Here is a 24,255-nt window from a genome sequence, read left to right as displayed (position 1 = left end):
ACATGTTCTGATAATAGTTGGGATATTTAGCTGAACAAATTCAGTAAAATTTTTGAGCGCAAATGTATAAAATTTGTCAATGAAAAGTAGCTTATTAACCTTAAAGGTTTTCTATGTAACGGATGGATGCACTCTTTATATGTGTGTGCCGCTCTGTATTGTGTGTTGCGCGCGCCATCTCCCAGCCACAGCCCATCGCTACCCTGCCACGCCCCGCCCCGGGCGTAAGGGGTCTCCCCCATAGAATGTAAAAAAAAGAATATGTCTCTCCCGTCAACAGCTTGAGCAGATAGAGAAAGAGAGGAGGAGTATGACATCACAATGGCCCGCCCATTCAGCATTAATCTATATTTTCTATGGGTCCCGAGTGTGTATGTGTGTGCAGTTGAACAGTTTCGAAGGAGAAAAGCAGAATAGCAGGCAAACCTAAACGGAGAAGTGATCTGGAGACGCACCAATGAGGCTAAAAACCACGTTGTCTTTTTAATTATTAAACTAGTCCATTTGGAGAAGTAACGTCGGGATCGAGTTTAGGTAGGTGTGTGTGTGTGTGTGTGTGTGCGTGCGCGCGCGTTTTTGTTCTGTCTGTCTGAACGCACAGTACACAAAGCAGTGCGCCTGCTTTGGTTATAACATATACATTGGGCCGCGTGTAGTGTTCGATATATAATAATCTAGTTTTGTTTAATATTCTTAAAACAAAGCCGCAATGATAAGTGTTGTATTGGAGGTTATAGAAAAAAACGGGGCTCATTGTTGCTTCAGAAGCGCATGTTGTTTTTCTTACGAACGGGACAGTGAAGAAAGAAACAGCATACATTTAGAATCAGACCGTTGTTTCGCCCATCTGTCTGCCTCCAATCAATCCTTATAAACGTGAGGAAGTTTAACCTATGAGTTTATGAAATATGTTATTTTAAATCTTATGAAGCAATGTGTGTGAGTGATTTTTGTACTTATTATTATCGACAGATAGGACTGCAGGCTACATATTGTTACTGAAGTGGGCTAAGATTCCCGCTTTATCAGGTAGGTGCCTTTTGTTATTTTGGAGTTGGAGTTGCTGAAGTCTGAGTGATCAACTGTTTATGAGATTGTGTGTCCCCCAGTGTTTGACAGTATCATATAGACATGCCATGATGAACTGCTCTGCTGTCTGGAGCACATGGCCCTAGTAATCACTGACACACTGGTCTATCACTGTCAACCAGAAATCCACTGTGTGTGTGTGTGTGTGTGTGTGTGTGTGTGTGTGTGTGTGTGTGTGTGTGTGTGTGTGTGTGTGTGTGTAGTCAGTAATAACATATAGACAAGGCTCCTTCTGACAGCTACAGTAGTCAAACTTGAACCATACTCAACTCAGAAGTATCTCATATCTATCAGACAGAAGTGAAGCAAGGTATGGGAGAGAGTCAATCTCGAGGTCCATAAAATATTCTATTCTACAGATACTAGTTGGAATTGACTCAGAACTCAGAACCACATCTTAAGTAAACAAGTCATTGGGTCACAGAGGAAATAATTGTCTTGAGTAATTTCTCTGAAGTTCACTTACAGTAATCAGGGGCTGCCAGAGAGTTGGAGGGGATAAATACGAATAAAGGGTGAGCAAAAGAGAAGGAGATGGGAGAGATGAGTGAAATAGATGAATAAGAGAAAGGGAGAATATGAATGAGTGAGTTGCACTGTGTTCCAGAGTAGAGAGAGTGAGTGAGTGGGGAAGAGAGGGAAGTGCCAACACATGTGGTAGTCATTTAGAAGGCAGTTTGCCTTACATCTGTTTTCTGATCTTTGAACTACCCCCTCCTTTTCTGTCTTTTTCTCTCTCTATCTTGCTCTCGCTTCCCCTGATCCTGCTCTTTCTTTGTTCATCATGTTTCCCGTATGGGACACACACACACACACACACACACACACACACACACACACACACACACACACACACACACACACACACACACACACACACACACACACACACACACGGGTTCCATGGGTTCTCCATGGAATGCAGACATATCATCCCCAGTGATATATCAAGGATATACATTACCAACTGCAACATGCAGCAATATGCCACAAATAGATGTCTGTCTCAGGTATTCTGGAATGGAATGTGTCCCTGTCTCAGGTACTCTGGAATGGAATTTGTCCATATCGCCGGTATTCTGGAATGGAATGTGTCCCTGTCTCTGTTATTCTGGAATGGAATTTGTCCATATCTCAGAATGCACGTGTGTTTAGGGCCCTCTAGGTATATACTGTACATCAATCAGTGTGCCATATTTCTCTGTGTCGCTGTGCGGTTGGAGTAGGACAACCATGTTCATTAGTCAGCAGACTATTCTGAGCAGACCTATACTGCCAATGCTGCACATACCTCCCTCTAGCTCTCGGTCTAGTTCTCTCTCTCTCTCTGATTTAGTTTCCACTAACCTCCTCCCATATGATTAGCATTTATGAGCCGTAAAGTCTACCTTGTTGCTTATGTGTCTTTGTCTGCGTATTCGTGTGTTTCTTTTTGCAAAGAGCCAGTCTTTTAGGGCTTGATCTGCCTCACATGACTCCGCTAGAGTTGGAGGTTGTGAGTCTGATTGCCACATGCTCCACATATATATTTGTCTTGGATAAAATCATCTGATCATGTCATAATAAAGACGTGTCTTTGTTATGTGCTCTACAACCACTGGTTCCCTGACAGTAGATCACTTTGCTGAATATGATCTGGATATATGTGTATAGGCTAGGCTAGGCTACATAAGATACAGTGCAGATGCAAAGTTTGGTAACATAATGATTCTGTTACCAAACGTTGCATTTGCACTGTTCTTCAAGTAAAATGTGTTTTTGTCAAATGTTCTCTGTAAATTGTAAAACGTAGTCGTTGTGGATAGAGTTGTATGCTGTGTTAAAGTTCTGAATCAGCGTCATTCCTTTACCATGGAATTGCACATAACCTATAAGCCAATGAAGTGATAGAACCCTAGAACACAAAGGATTTATTTACACCATGCTGGCGCTATGGTTGCCATGGATCCGCATTATGGCGGCATGGGAAGGAGGGGGGGGGGATCTCTCCCCTTTCCTCTGTGTGTACTAGACTTGATGATAGAGCTGAGGGCTGGAGGCGGTCACACACCTGCAGCATGTTTTACTCTCTTTCTGCCCTACAAATGGTGTTCAATAACATGCATACAACAAAGGATGGGGCCATACAGCATGTGCTTACACACCAACACAGTTGTGTTATTACATATTCATACACGACCTCTCTGAATGTTTATGGCATGGAACAAAGACATGAATACATGCACACACACACACAACTTCTCTATGGTGTTGCATTGATTTCTCTTCATTGGTTTAGGAGGCTCAATCAGAATAAAGTACCATTACCACACCAGCCACTCTATATTTAAAAGAAAATGGGTTTACACACTGACACACACACACACACACAGAAACACAGAGAGACTCTAAAAGCTCCCCTCCCAACAGTAAGAGAGCTCATCGGGCTGAAGGATACAGGACAATGGGAGTTTGAGCTACATTCATTAGATTAACACCTAGGCTGAATCATATGATAAGACATATGATCCTGTATTATTTAACACACACACACACACACACACACACACACACACACACACACACACACACACACACACACACACACACACACACACACACACACACACACACACACACACACACACACACACACACACACACACACACACACAGTCTTTCTTCAGAATGGAGGTACATGACCGCATAACTGTACTCTTTGAGCTCAGTCGGAAACTAAAGTCACCGAGTAGGCCAACTAACTAACTGTTCATAGTTATTATAATGGGCAAGAGTTTCAGAGCCGTAATTTGTATTTGTATTTATTATGGATCCCCATTATCTGCTGCCAAGGCAGAAGCTACTAATCCTGGGTTCCAGCAAAATTAAGGCAGTTTATACAATTTTAAAAACATTACAATACATTCACAGATTTCACAACACACTGTGTGCCCTCCGGTCCCTACTCCACCACTACCACATATCTACAGTACAAAATCCATGTGTACGTGTGTGTATAGTGCGTATGTTATCGTGTGTGTGTATGCATATGTATGTACCTATGTTTATGTTGCTTCACAGTCCCCGCTGTTCCATAAGGTGTAATTTGATCTGGTTTTTAAATCTAATTTTACTGCTTGCATTAGTTACTTGATGTGGAACAGAGTTCCATGTAGTCATGGACTATGTAGTACTGTGCGCCTCCCATAGTCTGTTCTGGACTTTCTGTTCTGTTCTGGTGGCATGTTCTGGTGGCATGTCTTGTGGGCATAATATATTATTATTATTATTAATATTAGCACTCTGTGGACATTCAAGGGCCAGCCGTGCTGCCCTGTTCTGAGGCTATTGCAATTTTCCTAAGTTCCTTTTTGTGGCACCTGACCACACGACTGAACAGTACACCAGGTGCGACAAAACTAGGGCCTGTAGGACCTGCCTTGTTGATAGTGCTGTTATTATGGACAGACTTCTCCCCATCTTAGCTACTGTTATATCAACATGTTTTGACCATGACAATTTGCAATCCAGGGTTACTCCAAGCAGTTTAGTCACGTCAACTTGCTCAATTTCCACATGATTTAGATTTAGTTGATGTTTAGGGTTTAGTGAATGATTTGTCCCTGCGGCTCTTTGTTAAGTGTTGCAGTCATTTTAGTTGCTGTAGTAGGTGACATGTATAGTGTTGAGTTATCCGCATACATAGACACATTGGCTTTACGCGAAGTCAGGGGCATGTCATTAGTAAAGATTGAAGAAAGTAAGGGGCCTAGACACCTGCCCTGGGGAATTCCTGATTCTACCTGGATCATGTTGGACAGGCTTCCATTAAAGAACACCCTCTGTGTTCAGTTAGACAGGTAACTCTTTATCCACAAAATAGTAGGGGGTGTAAAGCCATAACACATACATTTTTCCAGAAGCAGACTATGATCAATAAAATCAAAGCCGCACTGAAGTCTAACAAAACAGACCCCACAATATTTTTATTATCAATTTCTCTCAGCCAATCATCAGTCATTTGTGTAAGTACTGTGCTTGTTGAATGTCCTTATCTATAAGCATGCAGAAAGTTTGTTGTCAATTTGTTTACTGTAAAATAGTACTGTATCTGGTCAAACACAATTTTTTTACAAAAGTTTACTAAGGGTTGGTAACAGGCTGATTGGTTGGCTATTTGAGCCAGTAAAGAGGGATTTAGGTAGCGGAATTACTTTTGCTTCCCTCCAAGCATGGGGGCAAACACTTTCTAGTAGGCTTAAATTGAATCTATGGCAAATAGGAGTGGCAATATCGTACACTACTAAAAAATGACAATGCGTGTCTTTAATAATTTGGTCAGATATACTTGGATATGTAGTATCAGTGTTTGTTGCTGGCATTGTAAACAAAAGTTACACCCATTGAGCTGCAATAATCACATAGCCAGTTGTGAAGAGAAAGAATCCTGCTAAAGCGTTCAATGCCACGATTCAGAGGGCACAGAGCCAGATATGATGGGTCTTTTGTTAGTGTCAAGCAGAGAGTCAATCAGCTCTTTAAAATCCAGTTTCAACTGTTCAGAGCTGCCCTTCATAATGTCATTAAAACCACATGGACTACGATAGAATCGATTTCCATGTCCTGGCCTAGTACATTCGGGAGCAGCTTAGTAATTTCATTTACTCTCGCTCCTGGATAGGACATTGTTTTTGCATCAGGAACGGTCACAATTCTTACCATGGACCTGCCAAAAATCACGGCTGGCGAGAAGGATGAGGAAATCCGTCCACTCCCATGCTTCACAGGATTCGAAGAACACTTTATGGACTGGCGAGAGCCAGGATAACTTGAGCCCGTTGCTCCCTGCGCCTGGTGCAGGCCTCCGACAGATGGAGAAGTCCCGCTCGACCCAGAGCAGGGCCGGAAGATTGACGACTTCAAAATCGTAGTAGTAGGCACTGAGGCTGCAGACACAGGCACCAGGACGGCGAAACTATTTGTTGTTTGTTTCCGCTCCGGGCCTCTCGTTGGGAGTGTAGACTGCTTTGCGGGAGGCCGCTACCTTCGACTTCCACAGCTCGTAACATGCAACCATCGTTGATTGCCTTGCTCCTCTTGCTGTGCACATTTAAGTCCACTATCAGATGGGGGAGCTCCGGGCAATACCGGCCAGTCTGATAATGACAAACGACAAGTCGGAGATGCACCCAACAAGCGTGAACGCTGTCCAACCACCGGTATAGAAAATGTTAACATTCCACTCTGCATTTTCCCCAGTCTCTTACATAGACTGGCAACCTGTGTGATCAAGGAATCCACCTCAAGCCTATAATCCTCGGGCAAGCAAACAATTGCCGCATTGGAACTCTGAGTGATCCGTTTTTTTCCCGAAACAAAGCTTAGAACCGTCCATTTATTTCTCCAGGCAAGGAGGGCTCCATTGCAAAACTCATCTGGTACCAACTTTGTTAGCTTGATGACTAGCAGCTTAGCGTCTCTGTCAAGCAGTATATTGAAAATAGCTTGTTGACAAAAAAGATTGAAAACATTTTTTGTTTGTATATTGTGTTTTGCTACATTACAACTCCTGATTTGTGCTGCAATTTACAACAAAACACAAAAGAGAACGAAGACAGTGTATGATGATAACTCCTATTAGTCTGCTATTGGGACACCTGGTTGTTTGGTGACCAATATGTTCAATTAGTGTTTGTGGTTGTGTACCATTACCCTGTTCTGTGTGTGTGCCCCTGTGGTGCATGTGTATGTGTATCTGTCTGTCCCTCACTGTTATGGTACCAAACATGTTGCTAATGGAAACAGTTGTTGTTGATGCTGTTTTTTTGCAGCAGCATGTAAACAAAGGAGACCTAATCCGCGCTACCATACCCTCCATCCAATCAGGGCTTAGCTCACAATAAGAGATCTGCATGGGTCTGACTGTCTGTTCAAACGGTGTGTGCGTTTGTTGAAGTAAGGTCATTCCTCCTCGCAGTGGTGTCTGACCTAAAGTGAAGAGATATGGTTGGTCAGATATACCTTGAGCATTCCTATGCACACATGTGTTGGTCCCAGCTGTGAGGGGGTATATGTGACCCATAGAGCTGCCATTGTGTCAGGGGGACAGGAGAGAGGGACAGCTGCCACCCAAAACAGCCCCCTCTACCCCACCCCCATCATTTGTGAGGCTGGTGTCCAGCAGGGGTGTGTGTGTGTGTGGGGGGTGGGGGGGGTTATGAACAGGCTTTGATATCCCCTTGTCTGTCTGGAGGACAAGATATGGTTAGTTACACAGCCACCTGTGTATTTCACTCTACTATCCTCTGTTCTCTGAGGTGTGTCCTGTATGTGTGGATGGGGCCATGTTCCAGTATTACAATAGTTCTGCAGGTTCATCACATTCCTATGGCGGGACTCAAACTGATGCCTCTGCTCTTTCAATGAGCTCCATTCACTCTTTATTCTGCCTCTGACCCTGCCAGTCATAACGTGTGTGAGTGTGTGTATGATAACACAAGCCTCTCCTTGAAAAATAACCCTTAACAATGGGGGAGGAACATGACTTCACTTTCCCTCCCAGTATATCTATTTTGTGTCAAACTAAGAGATATGCTAAAGCTCATGGATAAATACCACACTCAGTGCCTCAGAAAATCTGTTGAGTTAAAACAGACAGTTTGTCTTCACAGGTTTCAGAGATACATTGGGTTTTAATGTAGAACTGGGACCAATGAGTTAGCTAGTTTGTTAGTTAGGTAGTTAGCTAGTTAGGTTGGTTAGTTACTTAGTATGACACAGAAAGCTCCTAACAACAGGAAGTACACACTCACTGTACAGTGTGGAGATTGCCCCACAGGAAGATGCCTGGGTGTGGCAAAGAGAGGGAGAGAACATCTCTGTACAGATAGGTTTATGAACAAAGCTACATATATCCTTTGCTATAAACCCAACGTTGAATTGCATTGAATTCATTATACTGTATGTCGGGCAGAGATGAGCGTTTGAATCAGGAATGTTTCCTTTCACTACCTCTACAAGCCGAAACGTGAAATGAAATAACCGGGTGGTCCTTTTGGCGGTAGGAATGTGAGACAATATATCCACCGGAAAGTACAATTACATCATGTGCACAAGATGAAAATACATGCACTAGCACATGTTTCAGGTGATATAAATCTGAACACACTACCAGAACTTTGAAATGTCAAAGAAATGATACTTTTTTATGGATATATTATCTCAAATTCCGATCGTCAAAAGGAACAACCGCACTGGCAACTGGTAAAGTATGTTAACATTTCCTTTTATTCAATGTTCTGGCTTGTAGAGGTAGTGAGAGGAAACTGATTCCTGATTCAAACAGTCATTTCTGCCCAACGTAGAATTGAATCCTAACTCGAGCCGCTCGTACACTCTGACCATGGCATGTTAAATGCTCAGGTCATGGTTGGGAAATGCTGCTGTTGCACTTTCACTTCCCAGAAAAGACAAGTTTGCACAAGCTGCAATGGACAAGAATGGTGTACTTGAGAAAACCAACATTCTCTGTGCCTGTAGACATGATGTTGTGGTGTGTCTCTTGGCTGGTAGCTATACTGCTAAATCCCTCAGTGGAAGGCTGACACTGATAGGATGTGTTGTACTTGGGCTGTCTCACTGTTTTCACTGTTCCCTGAGGAATGACATCAGGGCTGATTAGAGTTCACAAATGTTCCATTTCACTGTTTCAGTATTCCCAGTGTTATGAATTTACAGCCTTACAGGCCTCCTCCTAGTGAACTGAAGTGGCGTTTGTAGTTCAGTTCACATTCCTAGTGTCTGACACACAACATGCCTGGCATGACTCACTCAGATCTATGTGGGTGTGTGTTCTGAGAAAAGTCTGATGTATAGAACCAGAACCCCAATTTGACGTCATTCAGTGTGTGTGCGAAGGGAGCGGTGATCTCCCAGCAGTCATTCAGGGAAGAGACCCTAAAATTCCAGCCCTCTCCTCAGCCCGTTTAAATTCGAGCTCTGGGACAGGAAATACTAACCAAACCTCAGCCACCCGAAACTCATTCTGGGTGTGTGCGCTTCGTGTGGGGACCTGAGTGAGAAACAACATCTGAGCTGCTAAATGTCACTGTTCCACATATTCCTCCATTCCCCCTCCTCCTCCTCATCTCTCCATCTCTCCTCTGTCAGTTAGAAGGCTGTATATCTCTATCTTTTTCTCAGGGTTTTCTTCATATCTAAATGTTTTTATTTATTTATTATTTCACCTTTATTTAACCAGGTCGGCCAGTTGAGAACACCTTTATTTAACCAGGTCGGCCAGTTGAGAACACCTTTATTTAACCAGGTCGGCCAGTTGAGAACACCTTTATTTAACCAGGTCGGCCAGTTGAGAACACCTTTATTTAACCAGGTCGGCCAGTTGAGAACACCTTTATTTAACCAGGTCGGCCAGTTGAGAACAAGTTCTCATTTACAACTGCGACCTGGCCAAGATAAAGCAAAGCAGTGTGACACAAACAACACAGAGTTACACATGGAATAAACAAGCGTACAGTCAACAACACAGAGTTACACATGGAATAAACAAACGTACAGTAAATAACACAATAGAAAATCTATATACAGTGTATGCAACTGTAGTAAGTTTGGCGATGAATATGAAGCGAGGGCCAGCCAGTGAAAGCATACAGGTCACAGTGGTGGGTAGTATATGGGGCTTTGGTGACAAAAATGATCGCACTGTGATAGACTGCATCCAATTTGCTGAGTAGAGTGTTGGAGGCTATTTTGTAAATGACATCACCGAAGTCAAGGATCGGTAGGATAGTCAGTTTTACGAGGGTATGTTTGGCAGCATAAGTGAAGAATGCTTTTTTGCAAAATAGGAAGCCGATTCTAGATTTAATTTTGGATTGGAGATGCTTAATGTGAGTCTGGAAGGAGAGTGTACAGTCTAACCAGACACCTAGGTATTTGTAGTTGTCCACATATTCTAAGTCAGAACCGTCAAGAGTAGTGATGCTAGACGGGCAGGCGGGTGCGGGCAGTGATCGTTTGAAGAGCATGCAATTAGTTTTACTTGCATTTAAAAGCATTTGGAGGCCACGGAAGGAGTGTTGTATGGCATTGAAGCTCATCTGGAGGTTTGTTAGCACAGTGTCCAAAGAGGGGCCAGAAATATACAAAATGGTTTCGTCTGCATAGAGGTGGATCCCTGAGAATTACCAGCAGCAAGAGTGACATCATTAATGTATACAGAGAAGAGAGTCGGCCCGAGAATTGAACCCTTTGGCACCCCCATAGAGCCCGCCAGAGGTCCGGACAACAGGCCCTCCGATTTGACACACTGAACTCTATTTGAGAAGTAGTTGGTGAACCAGGCGAGGCAGTCATTTGAGAAACCAAGGCTGTTGAGTCTGCCGATAAGAATGCAGTGATTGACAGAGACGAAAGCCTTGGCCAGGTCGATGAAGACAGCTGCACAGTATTGTCTTTTATCGATGGCGGTTATGATATCGTTTAGGACCTTGAGCGTGGCTGAGGTGCACCCTTGACCAGCTCCGAAACCAGATTGCATAGCGGAGAAGGTACCGTGGGATTCGAAATGGTCGGGGATCTGTTTGTTAATAACTTGGCTTTCAAAAACTTAAAAAAGGCAGAGTAGGATAGAGGTCTGTAACAGTTTGGGTCTAGAGTGTCTCCCCCTCTGAAGAGGGGAATGACCAGCGGCAGCTTTCCAATCTTTAGGGTTCTCAGACAATATGAAAGAGAGGTTGAACAGGCTAGTAATAGGAGTTGCAACAATTGCGGTGGATAATTTTAGAAAGAGAGGGTCCAGATTGTCTAGCCCAGCTGATTTGTAGGGGTCCAGATTTTGCAGCACATTCAGAACATCAGCTATCTGGATTTGGGTGAAGGAGAAATGGGAGAGGCTTGGGCAAGTTGCTGTGGGGGATGCAGAGCTGTTGACCGGGGTAAGGGTAGCCAGGTGGAAAGCATGGCCAGCCATAGAAAAATGCTGATTGAAATTCTTGATTATCGTAGATTTATCGGTGGTGACAGTGTTTCCTATCCTCAGTGCAGTGGGCAGCTGGGAGGAGGTGCTCTTATTCTCCATGGACTTTACAGTGTCCCAGAACCTTTTGAAGTTTGTGCTATAGGATGCAAATTTCTGTTTGAAAGCTAGCCTTTGCTTTCCTAACTCCCTGTGTATGTGTGTGTTGTGTGTTGTTGTGGGGGGTAGGGGGGCATATCTCTCCCTCTCACTCTGAGGGCATCAGAACTACATGAACAAAGTGAAAGGGGTTCTCTCAACCTCCGACCTTGCAATAAGCAAGTGTAATTTCCCATAATTTAGATTATTTTAGTCTAAATCATCTCACAACTTGCACTCAACTGTCATTGTTCCACCATCACCATGGTGACCAGTCATCACTCACACCCTCGGCACCAGGCCAACAACAGAAAGTTTGTGTGTGCATGCCGACATACGTGAGTGTGTGCGTGCATGTCTGTTGAAACTTGTAGTGCTGCTGTTAGTTCAGATACAACGAAGAGCAAGCAATGCTGATGCAATATCCTAGTGCAGCACTCTGTGTGCTGTGCCAGGACTGTCATTCAATTAGCCCTAATGCAGCCTGCAAGGGTAGACACAGGGACGCACATGCACACCTCCTTTACACAAACACACCTCCTTTATACACACACTCACACCGTCATTCCCTCCCTTCCTTCCTCCCTATCACTCTTTCCTACTTAGAAATATAAACACAAATGGACACCCAATCAGAAAGTGCTCACCCATTAGTTCACTCATTAGTATTTCTTTTGAGATGTTGACACTCTCTGATTCTCCCTGTCTCTATCTCTCTCTGTTCATTTTTACCTTTCACCCCTATCTCCTACCCGCTGGTTTCCCAGTGTCACTCACACACAGGATGTGAGGTCATAGTCGCGTAGAGGTCGTGGCAGGGGTGACATGCAAAGAGTAAAAAAGAAGATGAAAACTGCAGTTTGACTCCTCTCCTCTCCTGTGTGGGCAGTGCAACAGTGTCCTCTGAACATATAGCAGTGTGTTCACAGTGTTAGTTCCTCTGTGTTGAGGTTGTCGGACATAACTTGATCTCAATTGCATGCTCGTCTCGTCCTCTCTACTCGCCTCCTCCTAGGTCCCTCTCCTCTGACATTCTCCTCCAATGGGTTTTGAGTGTGAGGCAAGAGGACGCGAGAAGTATGCAATTGAGATTCTCCAATAAAAGCCGTCTGGTTCCTACACCTATAACAATGAAGGAGCTGTTTTAATTGGGATGCCTGGAATAGCAGGAAGTGCACTCCAGAAAAGTAATGTACACACACGCGCACACACACACACACACACACACATACACACACACACACACACACACACACACACACACACACACACACACACACACACACACACACACACACACACACACACACACACACACACACACACACACACGGTGTTGAAAGCTTTGACCTATAAATGGTGATTGGGTCTTAGTGTTGACAGTTTTTACTGTCATGTGTGTCACCTTCCTAGGCAAAGGATTCATCTGGGGAGTATGACCACACAGACGGTTGAGTGACCAACTAGATGGGAACGAAAGGACAGAGCTCTCTGTGACAGTATTGTAGTGCGCAAGTCTGGTGGCAGTATGTCACACCTCTCTGAATGTCTGTCTGTCTCAGGCAAGAAGGGAGAGGACATGTCTCCATACTCTTCCCTTTTATTATTTTTTAAAACCCACAGGTAGATTTTCCAAACTATATTTTCATCAGTCCGGTCGTCCTTGATAATTGGTCACGAAGAAAGGGAGATGAAAAGGAGATGAAGATAGTAAAAGCAGACTATTGAGATGTAGCCCGTCCGGGACTTTAGAGGGGACAGTAGTTGAGCGTTGCCCCTTTCAACTCCCTATGTCACTTCCTTTTCCCATGAGGCGAGGAAGTGGAACTGCCACCAGATGTGTTAAAGCCAAACGGATGCTTTCTTAACACCCCCCACCTTTTGCTCCACCCCCCATCTGCTTGCTCCACCCCCCACCTGCTTGCTCCGCCCCCCCACCTGCTTGCTCCACCCCCCACCTACTTGCTCCGCCCCCCCCCCCACCTGCTTACTCCACCCCCCCACCTGCTTGCTCCACCCCCACCTGCTTGCTCCACCCCCCACCTGCTTGCTCTGCCCCCCACCTGCTTGCTCCACCCCCCACCTGCTTGCTCCGCCCCCCCACCTGCTTGCTCCACCCCCCACCTGCTTGCGCCACCCCCCACCCGCTTGCTCCACCCCCCACCCGCTTGCTCCACCCCCCACGTGCTTGCTCCACGCCCCACCTGCTTGCTCCACCCCACACCTGCTTGCTCCGCCCCCCCACCTGCTTGCTCCACCCCCCACCTGCTTGCTCCCCCCCCCAACTGCTTTCTCCGCCCCCCCACCTGCTTGCTCCACCCCCCACCTGCTTGCTCCACCCCCCACCTGCTTGCTCCGCCCCCCCACCTGCTTGCTCCACCCCCCACCTGCTTGCTCCGCCCCCCACCTGCTTGTTCCACCCCCCACCGCTGCTCTCACTTACGGTTATTGCTTTTGATGTACACAATCAGCACACGCACACCCACAGCACAGACACGCACACCCACAGCACAGACACGCATACACACAGTATGCATGAGCACACACACTATTGCCTTCATATGAAATACACAGGGGTTATGTGTAGTTATGACGGCAAAATGTTTTGTTTTGTTCAAGTGCAATGTCTGCACATGTATACCCCACACGGTGTAAAAAACAATAGTCTCATCTCTCACATAATGGGATCTAAGTATCATCTTTCTGTTTTTCTTTGTCGACTGTTCCTCTCTGAGGATGTTCCTCTCATGCAAATTATTTATCGACTGTTCCTCTCATGCAAATACTTAGTACATCTGGCCCTCATCAAGAGAAAAACCCCATTCAAAATGTGTGGGAGACATGGTTGTTTATCCGTCTCTTTGTTATGTAACTGGCTCTTTGTTATGGTCTTCACTGGGATGTGAGGCAGCAGCGAGCTCTAGTGGTGAGATAGAAACATTACATATCTTCAGGGCACTTGTTTTTAATGGGACATACAGTATTACAGCTCCATGCTTGTGATGTTATTATTGTTGTTGTACTTTCAACACACCGGCTTACACACAGAATCAACTTTCAATTTATGATGTTTAGAACTTATATATATTTTTTCTTTTATTATGAATTAGGCTGCAGGCCTATATTGCAGATGGGGTGTTTTTGGTCATGTAGCCTACACTGCGTGATGCTGATGATCCATTCTGAGAAATGCTTCTTATGTCATAGGCTATGAAATGTTACTATTACCTAAGTAATGCCCACAGTTCTAACATCAGAGTACTGTTGGCCTAGGCTACTAATTCATAGAAACACATACACATTGGAATGCGACCAATTACACACCTAGCTCACCTTGGAACTCTGAGAAAGAGAATAGCTTGTTGTCGGTTATTTGACGTTTCCAGAGAGAGAGAGAGAGAGAGAGAGAGAGAGAGAGAGAGAGAGAGAGAGAGAGAGAGTGTGTGTGTAGGGGAGGGGAGGGGAGGGGAGGGCATGTGTAGATAATAGTGCATCTCATCAAAGCTCATTCCAACCAGAGGCTCCATTCTCCCCTCAGTAGAATAGCTGCGTGCACACAGACCAGCAGGAGCTCCTCTGTTTTCTCTTCTCCTGTCCAGAGGTCATACCAGGCTATTGATAGTACAGTACCACTATTATTATTATTATTATTACTACTATGACTTCAAATCAATAGTCCAGATGGCAACTATGTGTAGAATACCAGTTTTTCCTCACCTCCTGCAGGGTAAGTTGGAGAGTTTGTAAAAATGTGCGTTGTTTGATGAACACTTGACGCCTTCTGGCCGGTCTTATTATGCATATGTTTTACTGATATAAGTGTATCTCATAACTTTTTATACCTGGCTATGGTAATGAATGGATACGGGGTTAGATTTATGCATGTCTGTGTGGGTACTGTTATCCTGATTGTCAGTAGTTGTGGTGTTATGAAGTTATCTGTGTCGGGATATATTTCATGTTCTATAATGAGTTTTGGAATACAATGGATTGTTTCCAAGGGGGAAAAGGGTCTTGGACACACAAATCAGCTGTAGGCTACATGAAATAGATAGAGCATCTATCTAGAACATATAGGCTACTATCCATACATAGCACTCATTCATTTGGTGGGTGCAGGAAATTGTGCTCTGATGATCTGAATAGATTACCAAATGTATGAAATGGAAATGTGTCACCTTTATATTTGGATATTGAAAGCAGTTTGTGAGAATAGGTCATGAGATGAACTCCCTGTTTGATGATTGATGTCTGATTGGCTTCGCAACTAGTATTCTATGTGTGTAGTAATATATCCCAATGCAATCTCTGTATAGTATTTTAAATACAGAATATCCATACAAAGAAGTGGAGATTTGTATATGTTTGTATTGTTGTTCTCAGAGCAGCATTTGAGAAACCTGCAGTGAGCAGTCTGTCTGTATGTAGATATGGTTCTCCTTATGGAGAATAGAACATTCCTGTGGTGGAAGGGAATGATTATGTAACTCCAGACTCTGCCATCAGTAGTGGGGGTCGTAATGTCTGGGCACAGAAACACACAATGCCTTAAAACAGCTACATGTAATGGTGCCTACAGTGAGGTGTGATTTTAGAATGTGTGTGTGCGTATGTGTGTGTATATATGTGTGTGAGAGAGAGAGAGAGAGAGAGAGAGAGAGAGAGAGAGAGACAGAGAGAGAGAGAGAGAGAGAGAGAGAGAGAGAGAGAGAGAGAGAGAGAGAGAGAGAGAGAGAGAGAGAGAGAGTGTGCTTGTGTAGTTAACCATTACAGTAGTAAATTAATCAAGTAAATTAATCATATAATAAATGACTAATAACATAATGAATCCCCTCAGATCGGTGTGTGGACACAGGTCTGTCTCTGTCTCTGGGCAGGAGTGTAATGGCCGAGCCGGACTATCTGGAGGGGGACTGTGAGGAGCTGATCAAACCCAAGAAACTGTTGAACCCAGTCAAGGGCTCCAGAAACCACCAGGACCTCCATCGAGAACTCATGATGAACCAAAAGAGGTGAGGGTACTGGGGGAAACACTGGGGCAACACAACACACACTTCACCTCTCCTTCTTCCCCTCCATTTCTCCTGTTTCTACTGCATTTTCTTCCCCAGTTGTCTGATTCCCTGATCCCTGTCTTACTCAAAAGAGGGAAACTGTAAACAAGTTTCTATTCATCAATGGAGGATAAACAGCAGTTTAGCTTCCATTGACTGACCCACACAGGGCTTATCACTGTGTTATGATAGACATAAATCCTGGCCCTGACTGAGGATGGATGAAGTCCAAGACAATGAGGGTGGTTATGAACAGTTTATAACCCTCACCTTCAACTCAGACTTTTGACTGTGTGATCTATCAGAGGTTTATGATCACCTACCGTTTCTGTTCATAATCCAGTGTTTCCTCGGGGTCAGATAGGTTGTCCTACGTCTATTGGTTAAGGTTAGGATAGAGGTTTTAGTTAGCTGATCCTAGATCTGTTGTTGGGACTGTGTGACAGCATTCTACTGCGGCGTGTTGCTATGCTATGACATCCTGTCATACCTTTAGTGCATTCTGCTGTCTCAGAACTATTATATAAAACCTTTAGTGCATTCTGCTGTCTCAGAACTATTACGTAAAAACATGCTCTTACTGCACGGAAATGTTCCTCCTACCCGAACACTTTCAATAATAGTATAGCACAGAAGCACACGACAATCACAATCTATAACTTTCACAATTTATAATGGTGTTTCCGGTGAAAAGCTCTGCCTCTGCACTGAGTGGGTGGGTAAAATAAATGGGTGGGTCTTGATAAATTCAGAATTGTATTTTTTTTGGGGCTGAATGTTTTTGTAGTACCTTCAGTTGCCACTGGGAAAGATGTAAGTTACAGAATGGACCGTGGCAGCAAATCACACTGGTTATGAGTGCATGCTCATTTGCGTTCATGTGTGACTGTGTGTGCGTGTGTTTGATAGCTTCAGTGCTGACGCTCAACTCTGTCTTTTCTCATGTTGCTATGCTATGCTATATATAAACACACACACACCAACACAGTGTGTACTGTTGACAGATGTTACATCACTGTGCCCTGCCTGTTAGCACGCTGCACAGAACCATGTGCATTATGGACAAGAACACAGGGCTCTGGAGTATGGAGGGGTGGAGAGAGGGGGGAAAGAGTTAGAGGGAGTGGGTTAGGGGTGAAATAGAGATGGACAAGAACACAGGGCTCTGGAGTATGGAGGGATGGAGAGAGGGGGGAAAGAGTTAGAGGGAGTGGGTTAGGGGTGAAATAGAGATGGACAAGGACACAGGGCTCTGGAGTATGGAGGGATGGAGAGAGGGGGGAAAGAGTTAGAGGGAGTGGGTTAGGGGTGAAATAGAGATGGACAAGAACACAGGGCTCTGGAGTATGGAGGGGTGGAGAGAGGGGGGAAAGAGTTAGAGGGAGTGGGTTAGGGGTGAAATAGAGATGGACAAGAACACAGGGCTCTGGAGTATGGAGGGGTGGAGAGAGGGGGGAAAGAGTTAGAGGGAGTGGGTTAGGGGTGAAATAGAGATGGACATGAACACAGGGCTCTGGAGTATGGAGGGATGGAGAGGGGGGGGAACGAGTTAGAGGGAGTGGGTTAGGGGTGAAATAGAGATGGACAAGCATTGTGTTTGTGTTATGTGTGATTCAGTGTTGGTATGAGGTATATATGTTAGACTATTGATTTAGAAATGATATGAAAGAGGAGATGTTTTGACTGGGTTTTAGTATTCTTTGTGGAGGAGATGAGGGGAAAAATACATAGGAGAGAGGATAGGAGAGGAGAAGGAGAGGAAGAGGATGGAGAGAAATGTTTGGGGTGTAGCGGGTTAGTGATGATGAGAGAGATGGATGGGTGAGAGAAAGAGAGATGGATGGATAGATGGAGGGAGAGAAGGGGAGGGAACGTTGTGCAAGGAGGATTAGAACACCATCTCCCACAGAGGGTCTCTCACTCTCCTCAACTACCTCTGATGTTCAGTCACACATACACACGCGTGTGCACAGAGAAGAGAACTGCATCTTTGAGACTAATTTAACATCTTTTGAAATCACTTACTGAGGTCAGGCCGGAAAAAAGTTTAAATGTACAGGAATGGAGGTCAGGATATATATATCACACACTATTCTACCCTACTAGATATTGTCTAGTCAGAACACTCATTTACGTTCTCCTGTTTTTGTCCTACTGAACAACATTTTCAATTAAAACCAGGGCAATCAATAATGTAGTTAGACACTGCATGAATGAATTGAAAACAACAGTGTTTGAGGGTTCAGATTTGAGGCTTTAATATAATGGTAATATTGTAGTCATCTCACTAATAGGTGTTTGTACTCTTTCAGATTGAATATCTGAATCCTAAATCCTGAACTTTACACAGTAGTATAACAACAAAACGTAAACGTCTGTTTCATCAATGGCAGAAGAGACAGATCAGTGAAAGAAAGGGACAGCTCAATGAAAGAAAGGGACAGCTCAATGAAAGAAAGGGACAGCTCAATGAAAGAAAGGGACAGCTCAGTGAAAGAAAGGGACAGCTCAGTGAAAGAAAGGGACAGCTCAATGAAAGAAAGGGACAGCTCAGTGAAAGAAAGGGACAGCTCAGTGAAAGAAAGGGACAGCTCAATGAAAGAAAGGGACAGCTCAATGAAAGAAAGGGACAGCTCAGTGAAAGAAAGGGACAGCTCAATGAAAGAAAGGGACAGCTCAATGAAAGAAAGGGACAGCTCAATGAAAGAAAGGGACAGCTCAATGAAAGAAAGTCGCAGCTCAGTGAAAGAAAGGGACAGCTCAGTGAAAGAAAGGGACAGCTCAATGAAAGAAAGGGACAGCTCAATGAAAGAAAGGGACAGCTCAGTGAAAGAAAGGGGCAGCTCAGTGAAAGAAAGGGACTGCTCAGTGAAAGAAAGGGACAGCCCAATGAAAGAAAGGGACAGCTCAATGAAAGAAAGGGACAGCTCAGTGAAAGAAAGGGGCAGCTCAGTGAAAGAAAGGGACTGCTCAGTGAAAGAAAGGGACAGCCCAATGAAAGAAAGGGACAGCTCAATGAAAGAAAGGGACAGCTCAGTGAAAGAAAGGGACAGCTCAATGAAAGAAAGGGACAGCTCAATGAAAGAAAGGGACAGCTCAATGAAAGAAAGGGACAGCTCAGTGAAAGAAAGGGACAGCTCAGTGAAAGAAAGGGACAACTCAATGAAAGAAAGGGACAGCTCAGTGAAAGAAAGGGACAGCTCAATGAAAGAAAGGGACAGCTATATTAGGAAAGAGGTTGATATGATTTGTAGACAGGCGGATACTTTTGATTGATTGATGTTCACTACTTGTGTGTCTCAACACTGATCTGTGTGTATGGTCAAGTCAAGACCCGCCGCCATCATACCTTTCATCACATAATCTCAATCTCCTAGTCCCAATCCCAATTCCTGTCCAGTCCAGCCATGGCCCCTAGCTTGCCTAACATTACTAGATGTAGGCTAATCTGGGATGGCTTAGCTTTATGTAACTTTCTCTGAATATGAAGTGACAGATAGATCAATGTAGAACTTCCTGTCTCTGTCCGTACTGTAATCAGGTCAATTATTAGTTGTGTGTGTCTGTGTAAATAAAGTGCCTTGTCATTGGCTGTGGAAGTACTATAATAACATCTGTGATTGGTTGCTTCTCCAAGGGGCCTAGCTCCCCAGAACAAACCAGAGCTCCAGAAGGTACTGGAGAAGAGGAAGAGAGAGCAGGTCCTCAAGGCCCAGAGGGAGGAGCAGGAGGCCCACACCAAGAGGAGCGACCTGGAGATAGAGCTCATGAAGAGACAACAGAAACTAGAACAGGTAGACATACACACACACACACACACACACACACACACACACACACACACACACACACACACACACACACACACACACACACACACACACACACACACACACACACACACACACACACTGTGTTACTCATACACACCCAACACTGTAAAGATGGACAGACTGACAGCATTTGAGAAAATAAATACAGAGAGAGAGGGAAAGGACAGTTGTGGATCACACACAAGCTAACATGTACTTGTACTAACATGTAACCTAACTTTCTTGTCTATCTTGTATGTTTAGCTTGAGTTGGACCAGCAGAAGGATGAGGAGGAGCAGGAGAACACCCCTGAGTTTGTGAAGATGAAGAGCAACCTGAGAAGGACCAAGCAGGAGGCCAATGGGGAGGAACTTACCACTTAGGGAGCCACGGGTGGTGTGTTTGTGTGTGTGGAAAAATAGAAAGCAACTGTGTACTGTACATAAAGGAATGTTTGTGCATATGTGAGTGTGTGTGTCTGTGTGCAGATTCAATGGCACATGTTATCTGATATGGACTTCCTGATTTATCTGACCCTGTTGAGAAAGACTTAAAGACTACAGACCAATTTGTCTGCCCACTACAGACCAGCAGTACTACATACCTCTTTGTCTGTCCACTACAGTACTCCCCTCACCACAGTACTCGCCTCACCTCAGCCAGAGAGGAGACTTAGCCACCTGTACTCACCTCAGCCTCTCCACTCAACACACGGACGGAGAGGAGACTTAACATGAACGTGCTACACGTGAAGAACAGCCAGTCAATCTTCTGGGGAGGTCTGATGCAGGGACCAACAGAACCAACACAGAGTTTCCATTCCCTCTGTCTCCTGTCTTCCCCTCTGTCTCCTGTCCACCCTTCTCTCCAGCCACAGAAAGCTCTCCTTTATGTTGTTGTTGTTTTCATTATCAGAACCCAGAATGGAAAAGCGGACACTGGATGGACTCTTGAAGCTGTGTTTTGTAAAAATGCCAAATTAATGTACTGTTGTTATTTATGTTTATGTTTTTAGTATTTTAGCCCCATGTAGGGAGATATAGACATCTCAGATTAGTTTTACAGCTCAGTGTGTGGAGCGTGAACAGAGGGATATACTACAAAGCAGGATCAATGAGTCAGCCAGCTAACTTTGATAAACAACCAGAAATAACTTCGATTTTCTGGTTAATTAAGAAATTCAAATTTTAGATATGTGTTTTTGGTTGTTAAGTCAATTAGAGCATGCCATTTCAAAAGTATAAAAAAGGTAAGTTATTTCAGAATATTTGGGCAAGTTAGCTGGCCAAGTCATTGATCCTACTTTGTAGTATATCCCTCAGGAGAGGACAAGTGTGTTTTTGTGTGAAAAAAACACCCAAATATTTTTTTTTTTTCAACATGCCACTTCTTCAGCTAATGCTATTTGAAGCAATACTAGAACTCCCCAAAGTGTGCAAGTAGTCTTTTATTTCTATAATTATAATAAATAGATTTTTTTAATGAATGAAGGGGATAATAAATTAGTCTTATTTTGGATGTGAGGTCGGCAAAGATGATGTCATATACCAGGAAGTAAGTGCACATGGGAACCAACTATTCCAATAATTGCATTTGGTTCTATGCTTCGTTTATGTGCTTCTCTGAATCTCTGGGTAAGATTGTAAGACAATCCTCTCCTCTGTCCCTCTGCAGATTCAACATCTTATTTTAAATAAATATCATTTAACTGCTCACACTCCTCTGTGTGTCGTTCTTCAAAATGTGCTTCTATATACTGTACCAGTCAAAAGGTTGGACACACCTACTCATTGAAGGATTTTTCTTTATTTTTTTGTATTTTCTACATTGGAGAATAAGACATCAAAACTATGAAATAACACATATGGAATCACGTAGTTACCAAAAAAGTGTCAAACAAATCAAAAATATATTTGAGATTTGAGATTCTTGAAAGTAGCCACCACTTCCTTGATGACAGCTATGCACACTCTTGGCATTCTCTCAACCAGCTTCACCTGGAATGCTTTTCCAACAGTCTTGAAGTAGTTTCCACATATGCTGAGCACTTGTTGACTGCTTTTCCTTCACTCTGCGGTCCAACTCATCCCAAACCATCTCAATTGAGTTGAGGTTGGGTAATTGTGGAGGCCAGGTCATCTGATACAGCATTACATCACTCAATCTTGGTCAAATAGCCCTTACACAGCCTGGAGGTTTGTTGGGTCATTGTCCTGTTGAAAAACAAATGATAGTCCCACTAAGCGCAAAACCAAATGGCATATTGCTGCAGAATGCTGTGGCAGCCATGCTGGTAAAGTGTGCCTTGAATTCTAAATAAATCACTGACAGTGTCACCAGCCAAGCACCATCACACCTCTTCCTCCATGCTTCACGGTGGGAACCACACATGAGGATATCATCCGTTCCCCAACTCTGCATCTCACAAAGGCACAGCGGTTGGAACCAAAATCTCAAATTTGGACTCATCAGACCAAAGGACAGATTTCTACCAGTCTAATGTCCATTGCTCGTGTTTCTTGACCCAAGCAAGTCTCTTCTTATTATTGGTGTCCTTTAGTAGTGGTTTCTTTGCAGAAATTCGACTATGAAGGCCTGACTCACGCAGTCTCCTCTGAACAATTTACATTGAGATGTGTCTGTTACTTGATCTCTGTATAGAATTTATTTTGGCTGCAATCTGAGGTGCAGTTAACTCTAATGAACTTATCCTCTGCAGCAGAGGTAACTCTGGGTCCTTCTATCCTGTGGCGGTCCTCATATGAGCCAGTTTCATCATAGAGCTTGATTGTTTTTGATGCTGCACTTGAAGAAACTTCAAAGTTCTTGACATTTTCCAGACAGACTGACTTTCATGTCTTAAAGTAATGATGGACTGTTGTTTCTCTTTGCTTTTTTTTGCTGTTCTTGCCATAATATGGACTTGGTCTTTTACCAAATAGGGCCATCTTCTGTATACCACCGCTACCTTGTTACAACACAACTGATTGGCTCAAACACCTTAAGAAGGAAAGAAATTCCACAAATTCACTTTTAACAAGGCACACCTGTTAATTGAAATGCATTCCAGGTGACTACCTAATGAAGCTGGTTGAGAGAATTCCAAGAGTGTGCAAAGCTGTCATCAAGGCAAAGGGCGGCTACTTTGAAGAATATCAAATATAAATATATGTTGATTTGCTTAACACTTATTTGATTACTACATGATTCGGCAGGCTATCCAATTGGTAGTTACAGTCTTTTCCCATCGCTCAACTCACGTATGGACTCGGGAGAGACGAAGGTCGAGAGCCATGCGTCCTCCAAAACAAGACCCTGCCAAGCTGCGCTGCTTCTTGACACACTGCTTGCTTAACCCGGAAGCCAGTGGCACCAATGTGTCAGAGGCAACACCGTCCAACTGACAACCTCCACAGGAGTCACTAGATCGCGATGGGACAAGGATTGTGCGTCACCTCATGGGTCTCCCAGTCACGGCCAGCTGTGACACAGTCCAGGATCGAATCCGGATCTGTAGTGATGCCTCAAACACTGCAGTGCCTTAGACCGCTGTGCTACCCTAGTTGTGCAATTTTACATCACACTCCCACACTCCCATCCACTCCCATCCACTCCCATCCATCATGTTTTTCTTGGTCGCCCATGTATTTCAATGGAGACGAGAAGCAGGTACAGGGAGTGAACATTTAATGAAACACGGACATGAAACAGAACAGGAACAGCGTCTGGACAGGGGAAAAATAACATCAATGCTGACAGGAGCAGACAGATATAGGCTTTATCACATCCAGCCGTGATTGGGAGTCCCATAGGGTGGCGCACAATTGGCCCAGCATCATCAAGATTTGGCCCTGGTAGGCCCCATCATTGCAAATAAGAATATGTTCTTAACTGATTTGCCTAGTTAATAAAATAAAGGTTACATTTAAAATATAGAGGGGGTAATCAATAATCAACAAAGTAATGTAGTCCAGGTGAGGCCAATATTGCACAGCTGTGTGTAATGTTGGTGACAGGTATGCGTAATGAAGGGCAGCATGGCCAGAGGGGGGAGTGGGAGCAGGCGTGACAGAACCCCCCCCCCCCCCCCCCCCCCCCGAGGCATGGGCGCTGGATAAGCTGGCTGAGGCGTAGAAGCCCAACGCTCCCGCTGAGGTGTGGGAACCTGACGAATCGGCTGGGGCA

At 44.2% G+C, this 24,255-nt stretch overlaps 1 protein-coding gene across 4 annotated transcripts; it reads left to right on the top strand.

Annotated features, from left to right (window-relative positions):
* Nucleotides 1–291: 291 nt before the first annotated feature.
* On the top strand, nucleotides 292–21,416 carry LOC109867222 (protein FAM107B-like). 4 transcript variants are annotated; one of them, XM_020456246.2, is made up of 5 exons: nucleotides 292–534; nucleotides 973–1,029; nucleotides 16,041–16,215; nucleotides 19,895–20,051; nucleotides 20,334–21,416. In XM_020456246.2, the coding sequence occupies exons 3-5, from the start codon at nucleotides 16,088–16,090 to the stop codon at nucleotides 20,451–20,453; spliced, it is 405 nt and encodes a 134-aa protein (XP_020311835.1). In that variant the 5' UTR covers nucleotides 292–534; nucleotides 973–1,029; nucleotides 16,041–16,087; the 3' UTR covers nucleotides 20,454–21,416. The 4 variants fall into 4 exon arrangements, with proteins under 4 accessions (XP_020311835.1, XP_020311837.1, XP_020311836.1 ...); XM_020456247.2 differs by lacking the exon at nucleotides 292–534 and adding an exon at nucleotides 606–876; XM_020456248.2 differs by lacking the exon at nucleotides 973–1,029 and having other exon boundaries at nucleotides 382–534.
* Nucleotides 21,417–24,255: the final 2,839 nt, after the last annotated feature.

The sequence above is a fragment of the Oncorhynchus kisutch genome, linkage group LG22, assembly GCF_002021735.2.
Source record: "Oncorhynchus kisutch isolate 150728-3 linkage group LG22, Okis_V2, whole genome shotgun sequence".
Taxonomy (NCBI): domain Eukaryota; kingdom Metazoa; phylum Chordata; class Actinopteri; order Salmoniformes; family Salmonidae; genus Oncorhynchus; species Oncorhynchus kisutch.
Note: the sequence above shows the minus strand (reverse complement) of the source record. Positions and strands in the feature narration are given on the sequence as shown.